The sequence below is a fragment of the Alternaria viburni genome (genome assembly GCF_023758015.1).
Source record: "Alternaria viburni strain BMP 2772 chromosome Unknown scaffold_17, whole genome shotgun sequence".
NCBI lineage: Eukaryota > Fungi > Ascomycota > Dothideomycetes > Pleosporales > Pleosporaceae > Alternaria > Alternaria viburni.
In genome coordinates this window covers 541602-561489 of record NW_026055786.1, presented here as the reverse complement: position 1 = coordinate 561489, position 19888 = coordinate 541602, and the positions used below count along the sequence as shown (strand labels likewise).

At 51.5% G+C, this 19888-nt stretch overlaps 6 protein-coding genes across 6 annotated transcripts; 4 read left to right on the top strand and 2 right to left on the bottom strand.

The window, feature by feature from the left end:
- Positions 1-1960: 1960 nt before the first annotated feature.
- J4E79_007808 (uncharacterized protein) lies at positions 1961-3943 on the top strand (the record flags this gene model as incomplete). The annotated part of the gene is made up of 6 exons (XM_049356670.1): positions 1961-2165; positions 2213-2435; positions 2486-2548; positions 2607-3114; positions 3182-3512; positions 3579-3943. The coding sequence occupies 6 exons, from the start codon at positions 1961-1963 to the stop codon at positions 3941-3943; spliced, it is 1695 nt and encodes a 564-aa protein (XP_049209017.1).
- A 444-nt stretch (positions 3944-4387) lies between these two features.
- On the bottom strand, positions 4388-5384 carry J4E79_007807 (uncharacterized protein; the record flags this gene model as incomplete). Its single annotated transcript, XM_049356669.1, has 2 exons — positions 4388-4520; positions 4726-5384. 2 exons carry the CDS (start codon positions 5382-5384, stop codon positions 4388-4390), a joined length of 792 nt encoding a protein of 263 aa, XP_049209016.1.
- A 496-nt stretch (positions 5385-5880) lies between these two features.
- J4E79_007806 (uncharacterized protein) lies at positions 5881-7140 on the bottom strand (the record flags this gene model as incomplete). The annotated part of the gene is made up of 2 exons (XM_049356668.1): positions 5881-6839; positions 6891-7140. 2 exons carry the CDS (start codon positions 7138-7140, stop codon positions 5881-5883), a joined length of 1209 nt encoding a protein of 402 aa, XP_049209015.1.
- Positions 7141-7569: 429 nt separating this feature from the next.
- Positions 7570-9134, top strand: J4E79_007805 (uncharacterized protein; the record flags this gene model as incomplete). Its single annotated transcript, XM_049356667.1, has 2 exons — positions 7570-7761; positions 7815-9134. The coding sequence occupies 2 exons, from the start codon at positions 7570-7572 to the stop codon at positions 9132-9134; spliced, it is 1512 nt and encodes a 503-aa protein (XP_049209014.1).
- Positions 9135-11150: 2016 nt separating this feature from the next.
- Positions 11151-14400, top strand: J4E79_007804 (uncharacterized protein; the record flags this gene model as incomplete). Its single annotated transcript, XM_049356666.1, has 2 exons — positions 11151-11478; positions 11525-14400. 2 exons carry the CDS (start codon positions 11151-11153, stop codon positions 14398-14400), a joined length of 3204 nt encoding a protein of 1067 aa, XP_049209013.1.
- Positions 14401-15091: 691 nt separating this feature from the next.
- J4E79_007803 (uncharacterized protein) lies at positions 15092-18715 on the top strand (the record flags this gene model as incomplete). Its single annotated transcript, XM_049356665.1, has 1 exon — positions 15092-18715. One exon carries the CDS (start codon positions 15092-15094, stop codon positions 18713-18715), a length of 3624 nt encoding a protein of 1207 aa, XP_049209012.1.
- Positions 18716-19888: the final 1173 nt, after the last annotated feature.

Here is a 19888-nt window from a genome sequence, read left to right as displayed (position 1 = left end):
TTCCACGGCCCTTTCCCCATACCTATGGGGCCGCACTCTTGGCTTCCGTCTCTCATCACTCCACCCAGGCACCCACGACGTCCAACTCGAATCGAATGGACAAACTCGACCACCGGAAATTTTTGATGGGCTTCTCGTGATTTTTCCGCAAAGTTCCAATGCGGGTCGATGGTGCTCCTGCCAACCGTGCCAGACCAAAGGCTACCGCCACTACATGCGAACTGCTTCCGCGTAAGCTGCAGCTCTAGGAGATCGATGCCTGAAACATGACTACTGTTCATCGGAAAGCAATCTCCTGCTTCAACCAGTCTTTCGTTCGAATGGCTATACAACTCGGACATCGGGTTGGCTGTTCGCGATCAGTTGAGCGCCATGCCAAGCGCGGTATGCTTCTACCTGCATCAGCGTTCCGCCTTTAGCCTTCGCATCTGATTTCTAAGATCTAGTTGCCACCACATTTGGAAGTCGATGATGCTAAACGTGTACGAAAATAATAGTCCGCACCTCTCACGACTCGATCGCACTATTGAAACTGCCGTCGCAACCGTCAAAGGATTCCTCGGAGCCTCGTCATGTCGGCGCTCCGCTGCTACGAATTCACTGATGACGGGCAATTTAGCCTAAAGCTTTCCTCTGATAGCCCTTGGCACCCGGCCCACAGCAACCGAACGACATCAGCGGCGGATGAAGCACGAACGGCACATAACTGCCAAGAAGCTTCAGCCCTATATAATTAAATACGTTAAATTTATTCTAAAATATAATTTATTACTTAATTTTAGTTTTTACGCTAAGTAATACTACCTTTTATATACTAGTTCTTACTATTTTAAGATAGCCTAAGTAGCTTAAACTTTATACTATATTAAAACTTATAAACTATAAAGTATAAAAATAATATTAGTTCTTATATATTATTTAATATTACTATAAAAGCTAATTTAGTTTATAAAAGTAGTCTTTACTAAAGTAAGTATATAAGCGTATTATTAAAAGTAAAAAAGTAAGCTTTATATAGCTAATTTCTTAGCTAAAAAAAAAGCTTTAACTACTAAAGTTATTTTTATATAAGTAAGTAGTATATTTAATAAATAAGTATTATATATACTTATTTAAGTACTTAAGAAGAGTAAGTATAACTTTATACTTTATATTTTTTAAGCTATATATAAAAAGTAAAGTTACTAATAAATACTAAGTATTTTTATAATAAGTTTACTAGTAAGACGTAAAGTTATAAAGTAAAGCTAGTAAGTATAAATATTAAAGTAAATAATTATAAAAATAAATACTATTATAAAAGAGAAGTTTATAACTAGTATAATTATATATATATTATAAAAGTAATAAAGATACTATAGTACGCTTTATATACTTTTCTTTTTAACTTATTACTATATATATAAAATTTAAAGCTTATAGTTTATTATTACTATTTTATAGTACTATAATAATAACTTAAAAGTAACTTAAAAATAATAAGCTAACTATACTTTTTACATTCTATATAACTTATACGTAAGAAGATACTCTATAAAGAGAGAAGTATTGCATCTCTAAGAACCTCTGACTGCCAAGAATGGTGGATGCTTACATCGCTTTCCGTGTCCAATTAGTGTGCTCGAAGCCTTGGCTTGGCGCTCTTCAAGCCGTCTTTAACATGCTGCCCAGCAGCCGTTTCCTCTTGGTATGCTTAAGGGGCTAAACAGCTGTTATTACCGATGATCTGGAAAGAGTATGGAGGCCTGTTTCCCCACAGTGCTGCGGTACGGCCACCGGGGTGCTGGATGATTATGCACATGGTGGTGCGGGCTTCGGTGGCCCCCCATACATAAGCCTGGGGTCTCCGAGTAAAGGACCGTAAGCTTTTTGGCAATCTGGGGTACTACTCGGACGGCTTTTGTTCAAGTCTTTCGCCAAACTCTTCGAACGTTTCGATTATCGGTAATCGAGCATCATCATGGCTGGAGGCGGCGGTGGTGCATCTGGCTTTGATGCCGCGCTCCAAAGGCGTCAGGCTCTGATGGGCGCCAGTGGTCCTAGGGCTCTTGTGAAGAACGGCAAGGTCTTCCTGATCGCCTTGTTCGCTTGTCTTGGAGGTGTGTTGTATGGATACAACCAGGGCATGTTCAGTGGTATTCTGGCTATGCCATCTTTCGGAGCACGTACGTACTTGCGACTTCCACCATCAGCTTGCGCTTACATTGAATAGAAACCGACGGCTATGTTGATAACCCAACACAGAAGGGATGGCTCACAGCTATTCTGGAACTTGGAGCTTGGTTCGGAGCCGTCATGTCCGGTTTCGTTGCTGAGGCAATGTCACGCAAGTACGGTATCTTGATCGCTACTGCAATCTTCATCATCGGTGTCGTTGTGCAGATTACTGCTATTTCTGGTGGTCATGAGGAGATTCTGGCTGGTCGCTTCATCACGTTAGTGAACCATTAATCCAGATCTTTCAACATTTGCTAATCAATCTTAGTGGTATCGGAGTTGGTGGTCTTTCTGTCATCGTTCCTATGTACAACAGTGAATGTGCGCCTCCGTAAGTATATCCAAAGACAGGTACCCTATCACTTGACCAACATGCTAATGCGTCTCAGTGAGGTTCGTGGTGCTTTGGTTGCACTGCAACAACTTGCCATCACCTTCGGCATCATGATCAGCTTCTGGATCAACTACGGAACCAACTACATCGGAGGCACAACACTCGAGACGCAATCCAACGCCGCATGGCTCGTACCCATCTGCCTTCAGCTCGTCCCAGCATTCGTCCTCATCATCGGAATGGTCTGGATGCCGTTCTCCCCACGTTGGTTGGTACACCATGGACGCGAAGAAGAGGCGAGGAGCAACCTGGCCTCTCTTCGCAACCTCCCCGCCGACCACGAGCTCATCGAGTTGGAATTCTTGGAAATCAAGGCACAGTCCATGTTCGAGAAGCGCAGTGTTGCTGAAGCTTTCCCGCATCTTCGCGAGCAGACTACTATGAACATTTTTAAGCTCCAATTTGTTGCGATTGCTTCGCTTTTCAAGACAAAGGCTATGTTCAAGAGGGTTATCGTCGCGACTGTCACTATGTTCTTCCAGCAGTGGACTGGTATCAACGCCGTACGTACAATACCGGGTCTCGTTGATGATCTACATTCGAAACTTATGCTGACTTTCCCTTTCCCAGGTTCTCTACTACGCGCCTCAAATCTTCGAGCAAATCGGTCTCGAAGGAACCACGCAATCCCTCCTCGCGACAGGCGTCGTCGGCATCGTCATGTTCCTCGCCACCATCCCCGCAGTCCTTTACATTGACAAGCTCGGCCGCAAACCCGTTCTCGCAGTCGGAGCCCTCGGCATGGCCTTCTCCCACTTCGTCATTGCCGTCATTCTTGCGAAGAACTATGAAAACTTTGGGAACCATCGTGCGGCGGGATGGGCAGCCGTTGTGATGGTCTGGTTGTTCGTCATCCATTTCGGTTACTCCTGGGGTCCTTGTGCTTGGATTTTGATCGCCGGTAAGCTCTATCCTTACTCACCCCAAGCTTTCTTCTGTAAGCTTGTGCTAACACTCATCCTAACAGAAATCTGGCCCCTATCCACGCGCCCCTACGGAACAGCCCTCGGCGGCTCCTCCAACTGGATGAACAACTTCATCATCGGACAAATCACGCCCGAGCTGCTCGAGAACATCACCTGGGGCACCTACGTTCTCTTCGGGCTCGTAACCACGCTTGGAGCAGCTTTCATCTGGTTCTTCGTTCCTGAAACCAAGCGCCTGACGCTCGAGGAGATGGACACTATCTTTGGTAGTGAGGGAGCGGCGCTCAAGGATCAGGAGCGCATGGCGGAGATCAATCATGAGATTGGTCTTGCGGCGTACTTGCATGGTGATGCGTCGAGTGGGAATGAGACGAATGTTGTGGGGAATGAGAAGGGTATTGTTTGAGCGACGGCGGTGGATGGGGTGTGAGGGAGACGTGAGATGGAGCATGAGACTAGCTTAGTGGGCGAAATTGATCGTTGTTTTTATTTGAGTTCTTTTTATTATGCTGTGGGATTCGGGGTACATGTGGTGTTTGTATCGTTTCGCTTCGCCATGTTTGAATAAATGCTGCTTCTAGTGAAATGAAGATCTAATGGAACGTAGCATTATCTGAATAACCCTTTTTTCTCTCTCATGCGATACGTCTTCCGTACTCATCAAAACAATCAAAGTAGTGTATCTTGCCTTCATGCTTACACCACCACCGATCTCGAGCTAGCAAAGAGTCGCTATTTTGCTCAGCCGTGCTTTCTGCAGTCGTACTTGCCAATTGCAAACCCATCTCTGGTATGATATCGCGTAGCAATGGTTTTCGCCTCGTTGCTGTGATAGACCCCCATTTGGCCTCTAATTCTTCTTCTTCTTCTTCTTCTTCTTCTTCTTCTTCTTCTTCTTCTTCTTCTTCTTCTTCTTCTTCTTCTTCTTCTTCTTCTTCTGCTGCTGCTTCTGACGCCAAGAATTGTTCAGAAGATGACTCCGCCTGCACTCTTGTATATATGCGGCCCGTATATGTATATTGGACGTTGCGTATCTTGGTTCCCAAGTATGCGACTTGCAGATATTCGAGAAATGCCTTCAGATCACCCTCATGTCGTCGGGGGACTCCCATCGATCTTGCTAGGACATCAAGCGTGTGGTGATAGACGTATGATGGGTCGATGACAGCTGTCAATCGTTCTGGATACAGACACTCTGGGTCTGCAAGGTCGAATAACTCTTCGTACAGGGCCGCCACCGCATCGAAGTATACCTCAAGCACCTCTTTTGTGTAGTCAACACGCACGCGCCATCTTTCAGGTGTAAGGCCTAACAACCCGTAGACTTTGTCGCGAGGATCATGGCAATCGCTCTCACAGTATGACGCGATACATCCTTGCAGAGTGCGATATCTTTGATCACGGGCACTTTCCCAGATAGCAGCCCAGACGGCAGCCTGAAGGCTTCGTGGATGGCTACTCGCAAGGCATACACGTTCCCAGTTTAGCTCAACCCCTCCGCAAACAAAGAGAGGTTCGTTCACGCTGAGCGCGATCTCCTGAATGATCCATATCCGTGAGAAGTATGGGTGACCTAATAGAGTATCAATAGCCTCTATGTCAAGGTCATTTTCCTTGTCTCGCAGTCGACGCGCAGCCTCAATCATGGTAGGGTCGCACCCTAACCATATGAGCACATTTTTCGCCTGCTTATAGATCTTGCTCATGATACGGACTTGGTCGCTGCGCTCAGTCGGGTCCTCTTGATTGATGCACATCTGATCGATCCAATAGAACACCGGCTTTTCGATTTTCTCCTTGATCCAGTCTGTGCTCAACGTTTTTTTGCCCATACCCCAGGCCTCCATAGTGTAGGCATGTAAGAAGTCGAAAAGATTTTGTCGTACTTCCAAATTTGCCCTGCCGATTGCTACACTACGGGTTGGCGTTGGTTCACCCCAAGTGTACGACAGAGCGGTATATTGAGGGCAATCAACAAGACTGTACCTCTGTAAGCTGCATTGCGGTTCATGGGTGCGAGGGTCTTTGCTGATTTGAAGTAGCCGGAGCTCTGAATTTGGCTTTTGGAGAGGCTGGTAAATATATTTAGGCATTCTTACGGTGTGGTAAAAAGTTGATTGTGTCGAAGTCCGATAAGACGTGGCAACGCGGGGTAGTGGCCTTTTACCAGGCCGACACTGCATAACGATGTTTACCGCCAACAAGAAGGCTACTTGGGTATCAGGCAGGACGTCTCAGCCTATTTGATTCGCTCTCATCACTTCTAATCTACAACATCTGCAGCACACCCACAACGCCTTCGAACCGCGCCACCGTCCATTTTCCTTAGAACTTACGACCCAGTCACTGCCCACCACCCAACGTAGCCATCAAACTCTGCCTAAACGCCTCCTGATCCACAGCCCTCCCAATCAAAACCAACTTCGACTCCTGCACCCCATCTTCGGGCTTGGCGTCAAACTCATTCGTGTCGTAAATCGCCCTCACACCCTGCGTGAGAAGTACCTTTCCGTCTCTGACCGGAACGCGTCCCTTCAAACGGTGGATCTCAAAGGGCTTGTGTGCAGTCTCATTCGGCAGCGTCTCCTCCCATAAGATAGTGCGGAGGAAGAGATCGAACTTGTCGACTTGATCGCGAGTTAATGCAGGGAAGGAGATAGTTGAAGTGGTGATTGTGGGGTCGAGGTGACTGTGTCCTTTACTCGCAAACTGCAGATCTGTATCTGTGACTTCGTCGTAGGCATGGAGATCCAGAACCAGTCCTTCGAGTTGTGGAACTTGGCTTTTCGTTGTTGTCTTGATGCGAGCTAGACCGTTGATAGAGCGGATTCGCTCGGTGACTTGTTCGAGTTCTTGCGCAGAGACCAGGTCGGTTTTGTTGATGATGATGACATCTGCATGACTGATTTGCAAGTGCGCTGTTGTGAGTAGTGGGCCGTGTTCGTCGTGGGATGCTTTCTTTCTCTCTTCGATGTTTTCTTCGTCGCCTAGTCCTTCGTCGAGGCTCTTTAGTACGTTTTTAGCGTCGACGAGTGTGACGATGCCGTCGAGGAAGATGCTACTGCCTAGGCCGTCGTCGAGCCAGAACATGGGTGCGATGTTTCCGGGGTCAGCCAGGCCGGTCGTTTCGAGTAGAATGTAGTCGAATAGGCCGGATTGCTCCATTAGGTTTTCGATGGCGGCTACGCCGATGTCTTTTACGGAACAGCATATGCAGCCGTTTGCGAGTGGCACAAAGGGGGCGGGTTGGGCGGATGTGGAGTTTGCGTCGGAGACAGTAAGCTGCTTTTCGATGTCAATTGCTGTGTCTTCTGTTAGAGTGGTGTTCTATGTTCGGAGGCAGGTGAGTATACAGTCACCGAACTCATTCAGAATAACAGCAATCTTCTTTCCATGTTGCTCAGTCAATATATAGTTGAGCAGAGTCGTCTTTCCCGCACCCAGATAACCTGTAACTATGGTGATGGGCACTTTGCCCTGGGGTGCCTCCTCCGAGGTCGCCACAAGATTGGGTACGTCCTCATCTTGGTCGTCGAGGACTTTGGTGTTAGTCTCTGGCTGGACTAGAGTGGGGACTTCATCGTCTGACACGTTTCCGTCCATGGCCGGCAAGCTGTTACTAGATTGTGATTCGAATGTCGAGGAGGGGTGCCAGAGCGTCAAGATACAGTTCTAGAATGAGTTAGAACAGATGATCTGGAGGTAGGTGCGTAAGAACATGCAACCTAAAGTACACGATGCACCACCCATAACGTCTTACCTAATCGCAGCTACTTCGGGATTTTGGAGGCCAAGAGAGACGGCAATGACGTCGTGGGGTGGCAGAGTCATGTAGAAGAATGGTCCACCGCGACTGACGCGCGATGAAGCTAGCGCCGTCGCGTATTTCCTAGTTCCAAGGTTGACAAGACCCCTGCCCATGCCCTGCATTCGCAAGCTCCAGGTATCAACAACACACGCCGCCCCGCCTACCTGTCGCCAGACGCCTACTGTGATCGCAATTCACTCACTACCACCCATCATTCCGCAAATATGACGTCGCCCGCTTCGCCGCGCCTTCCCAGCCCGCCTCCCATCCCAGAAGACCAGCTCTCGCCGGTATCCGCGTCGCCAGAGCAGCAGAAGCTCTTCAGCAACCTCGACCATGCCGCTGAGCGGAGAATACGACCGGGGACTAAGGCGGAAGATATGGCAGAAGGACCGCCACTGGTAGAATTATCAGAGGTGCGCGGAGGCATGCTACAATAAAGAAGGCGCCTGGCTGACAAGATGCGCAGATTGATTCAGCATTCCAGCTCACCGAACACCTCAAAGCCCTCCACCACTCGCTCACGCACCCCGCCGGCTCGAATGGCACTGTACCGGTAGACAGAAACATGGCATTGAAGATAGCACAATCACCCGCCAATGTGGACAGGACGCTGTGGCTATACGAACTCTGCCGCTTCCTCATACAAAAGGTCAACTCCATCATTACCGCCCTCTTCGCCGACGACCCACCATGCTCGTCCCTGACGTGTCCCGAAATGCGCGCTTCCGAGTGGCAGTATCTTTGCGCAGTACACGACCCGCCAAAGTCATGTTGTGCCATCGACTACTGCTGCCATACGCTCGACTGGGCAGCTAACACCCTCACATCACCTAAGCACTTTCCTTCACGGCTCGCGCTAGGCACAGACTCGTCAACGCAGCACTCGCAAATGCGCCAGTTGACCAACATCTTCAGGCGCGTATACAGAATCTTTGCGCACGCATGGTACTCGCACCGAGAGGTCTTTTGGAAGGTTGAGGGACGCACAGGGCTATACATATTCTATAAGACGGTCTGCGATGTATACGGTCTGGTACCGGAGGACAACTACACCATTCCACCAGAGGCTGAGGGCATTGAGCCATCAACAGAGGTCAAGCCGTCAGCGCCACCTCTGATTATGAAGCGAGAGCCCTCTGATTCGACATCAGAGATTTCAAGTAACACACTGGCAGACGGAATGTCTGATCACTCGCTATCAACAGCTGGAACAACCAAGCGACATAGGCATTCGCCATCAGTTGGAGCCACGGCCGTTCAAACAGTTGTGGAGGAGAATGAGGAAGAGGAGGAGCGACCAGTTCTTCAAGCGCGACCAGTCACTCAAATCTTCGAATCGGCACAGGAGGACGAGGAAGAAGAGGAAGCCGATAGCGACGGCGACGTCACGGCTATCGAAGATAACAACGAAGACGATGATGACGAAGATGATGACGAGGATGAGGACGAAGACGAGGCTGAAGCTGCGGAGGAGATAACACAAGCAGATGCCAAGGATCCCACGACTGAAGCAGCCAAGGAAGGCGCGGGCGAGGAGCAGGCAGCGGGTACCTCGACCGAAGAAGAAGAAAAGAAAGATGCAGTTGCCGCCACAGAGTCAGCAGCTACCGAGAATGCTGAGGCCAGTGCTCCCGACGCCCAAGACGACGAAAAGGAACCGTCAAAAGACGACACTGAAGCCAAAGATGATAGCAAGCCAGATGCCGAAGGGCCAGAGGAGGCGAAGAAGGTTGATTCTGCTGCAGAATCGGCTGATGAAGAGGGTGGTGCGAAGGTCCAAGATTAGGTTATCACGGGCAAGGCTCAACGGGTGGTATTTCAGAAAGCTAAAGTCGTGTACATTAAGGGTAGGAGTAGGACGGGATGATGACTTGGCAGGGCAGATCGGGATGCTATCGTTTGCATCAGCACACATTGATACCACGCACGGCATGACATGGTTTGAAGGAGCCGCATTACTAGATACTAGTATCTGATGATAGTTGGGATCTCAGATGAGTGATAGCGGGGCTTCATCGAAGAGACATGCATTAATGCCCTCGGGCTTTACCTCCAGCCTCAATAACCAACCAGTACGCAGTGGCTCAGCTAGCGCGTGAGTGTAGCCTCCGCGGGGACCCATCTCAGCTCACGAGACAAGTATAGACTGGGACCAGGGAACTTCCTGCCCAGTTTGGCAATATACTGGCCTTGAAACATGAAGGAAGGGCAAAGCAAAGCAATACTGCATATTCTCCGTGGCGGAAGAGAGGCGCTCGGTAAAGCGCACCGTAGTGACAAGGATGGGAGAAATTGTCTCATTGAGCTTGGTCCAGCGGTTGGGGGCGAATTTGGCACAGGCCCGGCTTGGTCGTTCCACGTTTCCATGTTGCACTGCGTGAACTGTCTCGTCACACGGTGTTAATGACAGATAGGGCTGATGAGGCTCAACTAGACAACTTCCGTCTTGACTTTGCTCCGAATAAATCAAGGCCTATATGCAAAATCAATCAAATGCGGATACCGATGCGACGACGCTCGCCGGGCTCCGAGTGCCGCAAGCAGAGGGTGACGTCCGGGCCGCGCATCATTGGCGGGAGTGGACCGTAGATGCGTCTGCGTGTTTTGTCGCGCTGCGCGGCAAGACGATCCTGGGGTAGGGCGTCCAGGCTGCAAGTATCAATTGGTGGCCGACGGGCCGAGTGGGCACTAGCATCTGGGTAAATGCTGGCGAATGAGCACAGCGGTGCGAGTGGCGCACGTGTGATGAGGTGTGGAAATTAGTTGCGTGTTGGGCGGGTTGGGCTCAGATCGAGGTGTAGAGAGGTATAGAGGGGCGTAAATCAGGGTCTGGAGATGGGTGAAGCGATGCAGAGATATCAACAGTCTCAGAAGTGGGCAGGATGGCAGCGGGCCTGGAAGGAGGAGGAGTCCAATGCTTCCACGTGCAGCATCGCATGCTTGATGCAGCCTTGTGCATACGGCGGTGCACAGTCTGCGGTGCATGAACAGGCACGCGCTGCTATCGACCAGTAACTGGAATGGCGTTTACGAGAAGTCGTGACGGTGCCGTCGGAGAAGGTCGAGTAGATGCTGCGCTCGAGCGGCCCCCACGCCTCAGTTGCCAGTCCCACGCCGGCTCGCTTCTCCACATTCTGGTGGTCCAGCAGGCTGCAGGTGTAGGTGCAGTATTGCAGCATCCAGACGGGCGTCTTGGAGTGCATACAGAAAGTTAATTGCTGACGGCGGAGGCTGGAGTCGTCGGAAGGCTGCGAGCTACCCCTCACTACTTCAGCCAGCTGGTGCTTAGACATTACCCACAGCCACGGGATCTTGAATTCTTATCGCGGCTACTGCGGACGGTCTGCGTGGTCACAGGTCCCCAGTCGTGTCGCCGTCCCAAGTCGGCATCGGCCCTCTCCATTCCATTCCCACAAGTCTACCCGCGCCCGTCCTGCTGCCTCCCACGACGAGCTGCCCTTCCCCACGTTCCCCGTCCACGTCCAGGGTTCTCGCCACGACGACACGCACCCAGAGGCTCTAACATCTATCTGCAGGTCATCGCCCAGGATCGCGGCGATTAAGACCTGCGCAGCCCACGCCGTCGCTTTTGGCCCGCCCCAGCATCTCGCCTGCCGTGTGATTCCCAAAGCAGCATGCACGCCCATGGCCGAGCGCCTCTTGACTAACATCAACACCATCTGGCAACCGCGCACACGAGTCGCTCCGCCACCAGGCTACACAACATCCACCCAAGCCCTACACACGCGCACTGTCTGCCAGCGTCGCGACACACGACATTGCACCTGACGACCCACTGGCAATGACGGCGCAAATCTTGTCTATGCATGCTGCGCACGCGTCGGATTTGGGCAAGATCCAGACGCAGTTCCGAGACAAGATGGACTCCACGGTTGGCCCTGCAAACGAGCCTCCCACCCCCGCCTCCCCCGACAGCGCCGACACCCGTGGCCGCCGACGCGACCGCGACGAAGACGGATCCGGCGGCGAAGGCGAGGGTGACGGCCATGGCTCCTCGAGGAAGAGACGGCGCAGCAGAAAGGGCCTCGACAAGAAGTTTGAGTGCCCGCACGAGGGCTGTGGGAAGAGCTACTCCCGCGCAGAGCACCTCTACCGCCATCAGCTGAACCGTGAGTGCAGCAGCGCCCGCAGGCCTCACCCAGCTAACGTAGACAGACAACCCCAAGCAAATCTACCACTGTGACTTTCCCGACTGCCACCGATCCTTCGTCCGGCAGGACCTCTGCGCGCGCCACAAGGAGAGACACACGGCGCGAGGCTCGCAGCTGCTGCGCAAGGACACGTTCAACATGCACAATCTGAACCCCATTGTGACGGCTGCACTGGGCGGAAAGAATGCACCGCCACAGAAGGCACTCGGCATGCAGTCTCCGCCGTCGGGAGCCTCTAACGCAGGCCCAGGCAGCAGAATGTCGCCGCCAAACTTCCAGTCGCCAGGCTCGACTGCCACGCTCAGCAGGCAGGACTCGCTGCAGAGGACAGTGAGCGACGATACGTACCGCAGTGGCTCAGAAGCTAAGCCCTACGACATGCAGTCCCAGAGCGCTGGAAACTTTGCACCCCCACCGCGTCCGGCCGCTTTGGGCAACTACAGTGGAGGTCGCAACTCTCTCCACAACTCCCCACATGTGGGTAATGGGAACTTCACCCGGCCCGATCTACGCGCGCAGACGTCCAATCTCAGCTCGTATGGCTCGAGCTCACCCTTCAACTCTGCTGTTACCCCATCCCAGTATACTCCCTCTGCGCCCTCGACCGGCTACCAAAACAGCGCAAGTGCGTATCAATCACAAAACAACTTTCCTCCCTTCTCCTCCTTACCTCCACCAGAGTACCCACAGCCAACCGGCACCCCTGCTCCTCGAGAACAAGAGAACCAGTTCTACAATGGCACTTCTGGACAGACGCCCATGAATGGTGTCGAGTCTACAGGTCAAATAGACAACCGAATGCAGGGTGTCTCTGACGCCATCATGGAGCAAAATCCTGCATATGCCATACCAATGTTTGGTGGCAATGGATACAGTCGGTCACCATTCGCCATGGCCGACGACTTCGCCGCCTGGCTCTTCAACGACAATCAATTCAACCCAGGAGGCGCATCGCCCATGGATTACCCGGGCGGAGTAAACCCCGTAGCTGGTGCGTCATCCCAAATTGGCCTTCAAGCTCCGTATTTTAACTATGACCCCTCAGTCGCCGGCTATCTGAACAACCCTGCACCGCCTGCACATCCCATGGCTGTTCATAGCATACTAGACACTACGCTGCCAGAGTCTGCCCTGTCAGAAGAGAAGCGGAAAGACCTTCTAGATCTCATCCATTTGCGCTTCAACGAAACAGATCATGCGCCAGTCAAAAAGCAGAAGGAGGAACTCATGGAGGGTGACAAAGACGACAGCCGGCACGTACTCAGTCTGCACATGATGCAAACGTACATCAGCTCGTACTGGGTACATTTCCACCCGCAATTACCAATCCTCCACAAGCCAACGTTCAATGCAAGCACTTGTCCTGAGCTGCTGTTGCTCGCCATCATGTGTCTTGGAGCGTCGTGTTTGGAGAAGAATTATGGTCAAGAAACGACACAGGCTTGTGCTTCGCTGGCTAACTTCTTGGCGTGGCACCTGCGCTGGGAGCTGTTTATGGACGCTGATTTTCGTCCACCCGCTAAGCTGTGGATTTTCCAGGGCTTGCTTCTTCTCGAGTCGTTTGAGAAAATGTACTCTACGCGCCCGCTACACGAACGAGCGCACATCCATCATGCCACGACACTGACGCTTATGAGGCGCGGAAGCTCGCTGATCGGCCGGTCAGCGATGGACTCGCCTCCTAGTGTCAAAGATGGAAAGAGCAATGGGATAGGTGGAGCAAACACGCCTGACGAATGGTGGAACCACTGGATCACGAATGAGGCTACTAGGAGGGCAGCATTCGCAGCCTTCGTCATGGATAGCATCCACGCTACCATGTTCGGTCACAGCGCTGTCATGGTCGCTCACGAGATGCGTCTCCCACTGCCATGTGACGAAGCGCTCTGGTCTGCGACGAGTAGTTCGGAAGTCGGACGAGTTGAGCAATCCCTGACGTCGAATGGCATCAAACCAATGTCTTTCCTTGACGGCCTTAAGAAGACGCTCAATGGGCAGACGGTACGGACCAATTCGTTTGGACGCACAATCCTCATGGCCGGTCTGCTGAGCGTATCATGGCACATGAACCAGCGAGATCTGCAAGTCAGCTCGCTTGGTGTTACAACAGCGCTAGGTGGCCGCGATAAGTGGCGGGGCTCCCTGACTCGAGCTTTTGATTTCTGGAAGCAAGATTTCGACAGCTCACTGAACCGATCCGAGGACCGCCCTAGTTCGAGCTCGTACGGATACTCGCAAGGTGTTGACGATGACAACGTGTTCGAGTCCCGAACCGTGCTCCATCACCTGGCACACATGGCCATGCACGTCGACATTGTGGATTGCCAAATCTACGCCGGCGCACCCCGCCTTCTCGGACGGTCAATAACCCCGCAAGACTACAACGGCGCGCAACGTCGGATGAAGGAGATGTGGGCCCCCACTGCCCGAGCCCGAGACGCCACATTCTACGCCCTCCGCTTCCTATCCAACGTTATGGTTGCCGGAGACCACAGTCTGAACCCCAACACGCCGTCCACGGCCGGCTTCTCCTACTCCGCACGCGACGACTACCTTCTCAACCGACCATGGGTGCTGTACTTTGCCACACTAATCGTGTGGTCGTACGGTTTCGCGCTTGATGGTCCGGTCAAAGAGCCATACCAACTCCCCACCTATGACGATAAGGTTAGGGATATGGTTCTCTACCTCAACCGTGTTGGCGGTGTGCGCTCACCAGAAGACCTTAGCAAGACTTCCAATCGCAATGCTTGTCTCGGTCTGCTCATCATCATGCGGGATATGTTCAAGAAGACGAGATGGGAGTTGTTGCACGAGGCAAGCAATCTGCTGACCAAGTGCATTGAGATGCTTCTTCCTGGTGCGGGTGGGGCGTTGTGAGCAGAGTGGCTCAACCACCCACCTCCTTGTCCTGATGAAAAAGAATTGCCCAACGAGGCGATGTTGTTGTCGTTCTCATTTACGATGTAATGGCTTATTACCTGTTGTTTGTTGATGGTTTTCCCTGGTCTGTCTTTTCTGATATCACTGCATTCTAGCGAGGAGTGTGCTTCTTCCTGTTGGTACTGTTCTTGTTCTTGTTCGATACCTCTTCTGTATATTCACACAAACAAGTGGCTACTTGGATGAAGTGGGTTGGTGGTGGATTGGATATGTGGGCGGGATGCTGATCTTCTTTGGCCATATACCCTGGGGATAGGTGTGGAAATGCATCTTGGACTCTTTTCAGACCTTTGGCTTAAGGAGAGTGATTTTGTGATGTGGTTGTGAAATGTTTGTTGTGGAATGCGTGGGCCCGATTAGAGGAAAGCCCACGCGGCATTCCAGCGCACGTGAGAGCGTGGCGACGCGCGACGCGAGGATCGCGTCTTTTTGTAAGATGTCGCAGCCATTGTCTGCAAGGTCAGATGCACAGCTAAGAACGTGATTTGAGACCCCCTAATGAAATAAATTCGAAGCCGAAGCGAAGTTCCCTAGGTGCACGATCACTCTTGCCGTTGCGCCATTGCGTCATTGATTGTGAAACAATGCTCCCTACCACCGGCGCTGCGTCCAGAACAACGTCCCCACGATGCCTCGACTCAAGGCTGCCACCGTCTCGGACCAGACTGTACGAAAGCGAAAGCGGAAATCGCGAGATAATGATGAGGAAGCGACTACAGCGGCGTCAGCTGCAGAAGGCGAGGGGGTGAAGGAGGTTCACAGGATCGTTGGACCGGATGGTTCAATGATCGATCCCAACGCGCCCGACCCAGCCACGACCACTACGAGCGTACCCACGAAGACACACGATGGAGGAAAGAAGCCGCGGCGAGCGCCAAAGAAAAATGGTACTGGCAAGCCAGCTCTCGCGCGCAACAACTCGTCCACCCTAGTCGAGACGTCGATACCATGGCCAGAGCACTTCACGAAGCTCGCGCAAGTCCACCGCGCCGTAAACCTCGTCTACACCTTCCTCTGCACGCGCAAGCACCTCGCGACGACCCTCGAGAACCTGCGCAGCACAGTCGAAGCCAACATCCAACGAGAGTTAGTCATCGAAGATGTAGCGCAAATCACCGCCCTGATACCCAAAGCCATAAACTTCGCCTACGTCGACGAAGCAATGCTACAAATCAACTTGATGGGTTCAGAAGACAATCTGCACGGCAGACGAACAACCGACTTTGCGATTCTCGAACCCGAACCGGATAAAGGCGAGCATAAAGAGGTGCTGCTGTTTGAATTCATCGACGGTGATTTGAAGCGCCAGGTACAACATAAGAAAACGGGAGAGCCGACGAAGGCTACGACGAAGTTACGGAATGAGGATCTCAAGATGCCGGTGTACAGTCAGAAGCAGATGATGAATCTGATTGAGAAGAGGAATGTCAAGTTTACGTCGGCGGTGAATGCGTTTTTGAATCAGTGTGCTGAGGAGGGGGTGGATTCGGTTGAGAAGATTATTGAGGTTTGGAAGGCGTTTGTCCCTGTGGAGACTGCGAGTCGGCACTCTACGCCTGGCCCGGATAGAGCGCTCATACCAGCTTCCATACCCGCGGAACGGAAGCCGATCCCTGATATTCTGAATGAGATCAAGACGATGGAGTGGTATACCGGACAGATTGTACCAGATGGTCACCGTGTTTTCGACCCCCAAGAAGCTGTCTTTGGCGACTTGAACTTCGCCATGTCGCAGAACCTCGTCAACGCGCTGTATAACACGAGGAATATTACTCAGCTCTACGCTCACCAAGCGGAGGCTATAAACAATCTTTACGACGGACACAATGTGATTGTGTCTACTTCGACGAGCTCTGGTAAATCATTGATCTACCAAATACCGGTCTTGCATCAACTGGAACAAGAGCCTAATACGAGAGCTATGTATATCTTTCCGACGAAAGCCCTGGCGCAGGATCAGAGGAAGAGCATGAAAGAGCTGTTGAGATTTATGCCGGGATTTGAACAGGTACTGGTTGAGACGTTCGACGGCGATACGCCGATGAGTGATCGTAATTACATCCGGGATGAGGCACGCATCATCTTCACCAACCCGGATATGCTGCACATTACCATACTACCACAGGAAGATGCCTGGCGGACGTATCTTCAGAACCTACGATTCGTGGTCGTGGATGAACTGCACGTTTACAACGGACTGTTTGGAGCACACATGGCATTCATCATGCGTCGTCTACGCAGGATATGCGCGGCGCTGGGGAATCGGCATGTCAAGTTCATCTCCTGCTCGGCTACAGTGGCCAACCCTGAAGAGCACATGAAGACTATCTTTGGTGTTGACGAAGTCAAGTTGACCGACTTTGACGGGTCTCCTTCCGGACGAAAAGAGTTCCTGTGTTGGAACACGCCGTTTAAGGACCCTGGTGATCCTACATCTGGACGTGGTGATTGTATGGCAGAGACGGCGAAGCTATTCTGCCAACTAATGTTGAGGGGTGTCAGAGCTATTGCTTTCTGCCGTGTGCGGAAGCAGTGTGAAGCGCTGCTTGCTGCTATCAAGACTGAACTTACCAATCTGGAAAGACCGGAAGTCATTGCTCGGGTTATGTCGTATCGAGGCGGATATACACCGCAAGACAGACGAGAGATCGAGCGAGAGATGTTCGACGGTAAACTCTGCGGTATCGTGGCTACTAGTGCACTGGAACTTGGTGTCGATATCGGATCCCTGGATGCTGTCGTTACAGTCGGCTTTCCATACACCATTGCCAACTTGCGTCAACAAAGTGGCCGTGCTGGACGGAGGAATAAAGACTCGCTATCCGTTCTAGTTGGCGACTGCTTTCCTACCGATCAGTACTACATGTCGAACCCGGACGAGATCTTCACAAAACCCAATTGCGCACTCCAAGTCGATCTAGAAAACATGCTCGTCTTGGAAGGTCACGTCCAATGCGCTGCCCACGAGATGCCCATCAACGTCGAAGTAGATACCAGCTATTTCGGCCCTCTCCTCCCCAAAATCGCCCGCGAGCGCATGCGCTGCGACAAAGAAGGTTTCTACCACGTCAACACGCGCTTCCTCCCGCAACCCTCTCGCACCGTAGCCATCCGCGACACCGAAGAAGACCACTTCGCCATAATCGACGTAACCCACGGCAAAAACACTGTTCTCGAAGAACTCGAAGCATCCCGCGCCTTCTTCACCCTCTACGACGGCGGCATCTTCCTCCACCAAGGAAACACGTACCTCGTCAAAGAATTCAGCCAAGAGCGCATGCTCGCAAAAGTCGAATACGTAAAAGTAGACTGGACAACCCAACAACGCGACTACACGGACATTGATCCCGTGGAGACAGAAGCGATCCGCCGTATCCCCGGTTCCAGGTCGAAAGCTTTCTACGGGCCTATTAAGATCCAACAAGTCGTGTATGGCTTCTTTAAAATCGACAAGAAAAGACGGATTCTAGATGCTGTGCAGGTTGACAACCCGCCTATCATACTGTTTAGCAAGGGCATGTGGCTCGACGTGCCTAAATCCGCTCTCGATATCTTGAGGTCGAGGAGACTGAACATCGCAGCGGGTATCCACGCCGCCGAACACGCCGTCCTATCTCTCATGCCCAACTTCGTCATCAGCATGCCCGGCGACGTCCGCACCGAATGCAAAGTCCCCGAAAAAGAGTTTTTAGCGAAAGAATCCACACGCAAACGTCCCGCACGACTAACTTTCTACGACGCAAAAGGCGGTGCGAGCGGCAGCGGGATTAGTACCAAGGCATTCGAGTTTATCGATACCCTGCTTGAGCAGGCTTGTCAAAGGCTTACGAGTTGTCATTGTCTGGAGGGATGTAATGAGTGCTGCAACGACGACGCGTGTAAACAGCATAACCAGGTCATGTCGAAAGCGGGTGCTATGGTTATTATCATGTGTTTGCTTGGTCGGGAGAATAAGATTGATGTTGAGAGTCTGCCGTGGGGTGAGGAGGATGTCGAAGCGGGGTTCGATACGGTGGTTGAGGCTGTGGGGGTGAGGATGGCGGAGGGGAGGACGAGGGATGGGGGAGTTTTGCCTGGGGAGGGACTGGATGGGGAGATGGTGGATGGGAAGGGGGAGGAGATGGTTAGGGCGAAGTTGGTGGATGGGGTGTGGATTAAAGAGGAAGAGGAGGAGGAGGATCATTTTAGTAGGAGTATTCATATGTATAGGGGGGAGAGGACTTTTATTGGGGTGCATAGGAATGGTAAGTAAGGGGATGGATGGATGGGGTGTTATTGGGATAAGTAGGATGGTTTGTGTGAGCAGATCAGAAGTGGAGTGGTGTTGACATGGTGAGATTGAGATGGGAGGGACTGTCCAATACCTGTACCGTGGTGTTGGTATATTAAGAAGGCTCAATTGCACAAGTACTCGTGCACCTCATTCAAGAAAGACGCTGGCTACTCAGGGGCCTACATCAAATATAGTTATATACAATGTAGATAATCTAGAGTCAACGTAGGCTTTAGGGTGTTTAGTCTCGTTGCTCAACGCGGTGGCCGCGATGTCGTTGTAGGAAGAGCCGCACGATACCACTGCTGTAGTGTGACATGTTAAGAAGGCCAATTTGCAGCAGTACTCTCGAACCAAAGAATCAGAATTCAGCAACCGCTGTGCGTTTAGCAAGTCTCCATCGCGAGGCTCTCGAACAATCTTTGATTTTCGGCAAAGTATAGATGGCTTTGCCATCGCTGGCCCAAATTTTACGAGAACGCTACATTTATGCGCCCGGAAAGCATCCTAGGCTATTCACGTTCGTAGACGTATTTGATAGATCGAGATGCCCAAATCGATTTCGCCATTGTCGTGAAATATAGTAGTAGTAGTCGCATCGACGAAGTTGACGTCGTTCAAATTAGTGCGCCGTCTTAACACAGGCAACAGCCGGGATGCTTCCTTGCAAAAGACTGCTGTGTGATATTGCGAGGTGTTTTACAGCGAATATAAGGTGTTTGGGAAATACACCTACATTGAGATCACTATATAGAGTTACTAGACCGCGTTTTGTTGCCCTGCTCTGCATCAACATTCCACCATAATTGCGAGGTGTTAGCAGACATCTCACGTCGAAGATCTTGATCGAGATGTACATAGAGCCGTGTAGCTTAGTAAAGCCCTACCGCACTGGCTTACCATATGTGTTGCATCAATTATATCGTTCCAAGCACTCGTACGGCGAATCCAGCGGCTTCGAACAGCATTGTGGTTTACCCGCAGTACCTCCGGGATGTTGGTGGTAGAGATTTCGCGAAGTGGGGGTATTCAGGGGTCCGCAGAAAAGTTCCCCGCCATCACTATCTACATGTCAGAATCTTCCATGAGCTTGCCAGATTGCTTTCCCACCATCCCCAACCCTCTCAGCAGAGTTTGGTCAAACTTCATCGT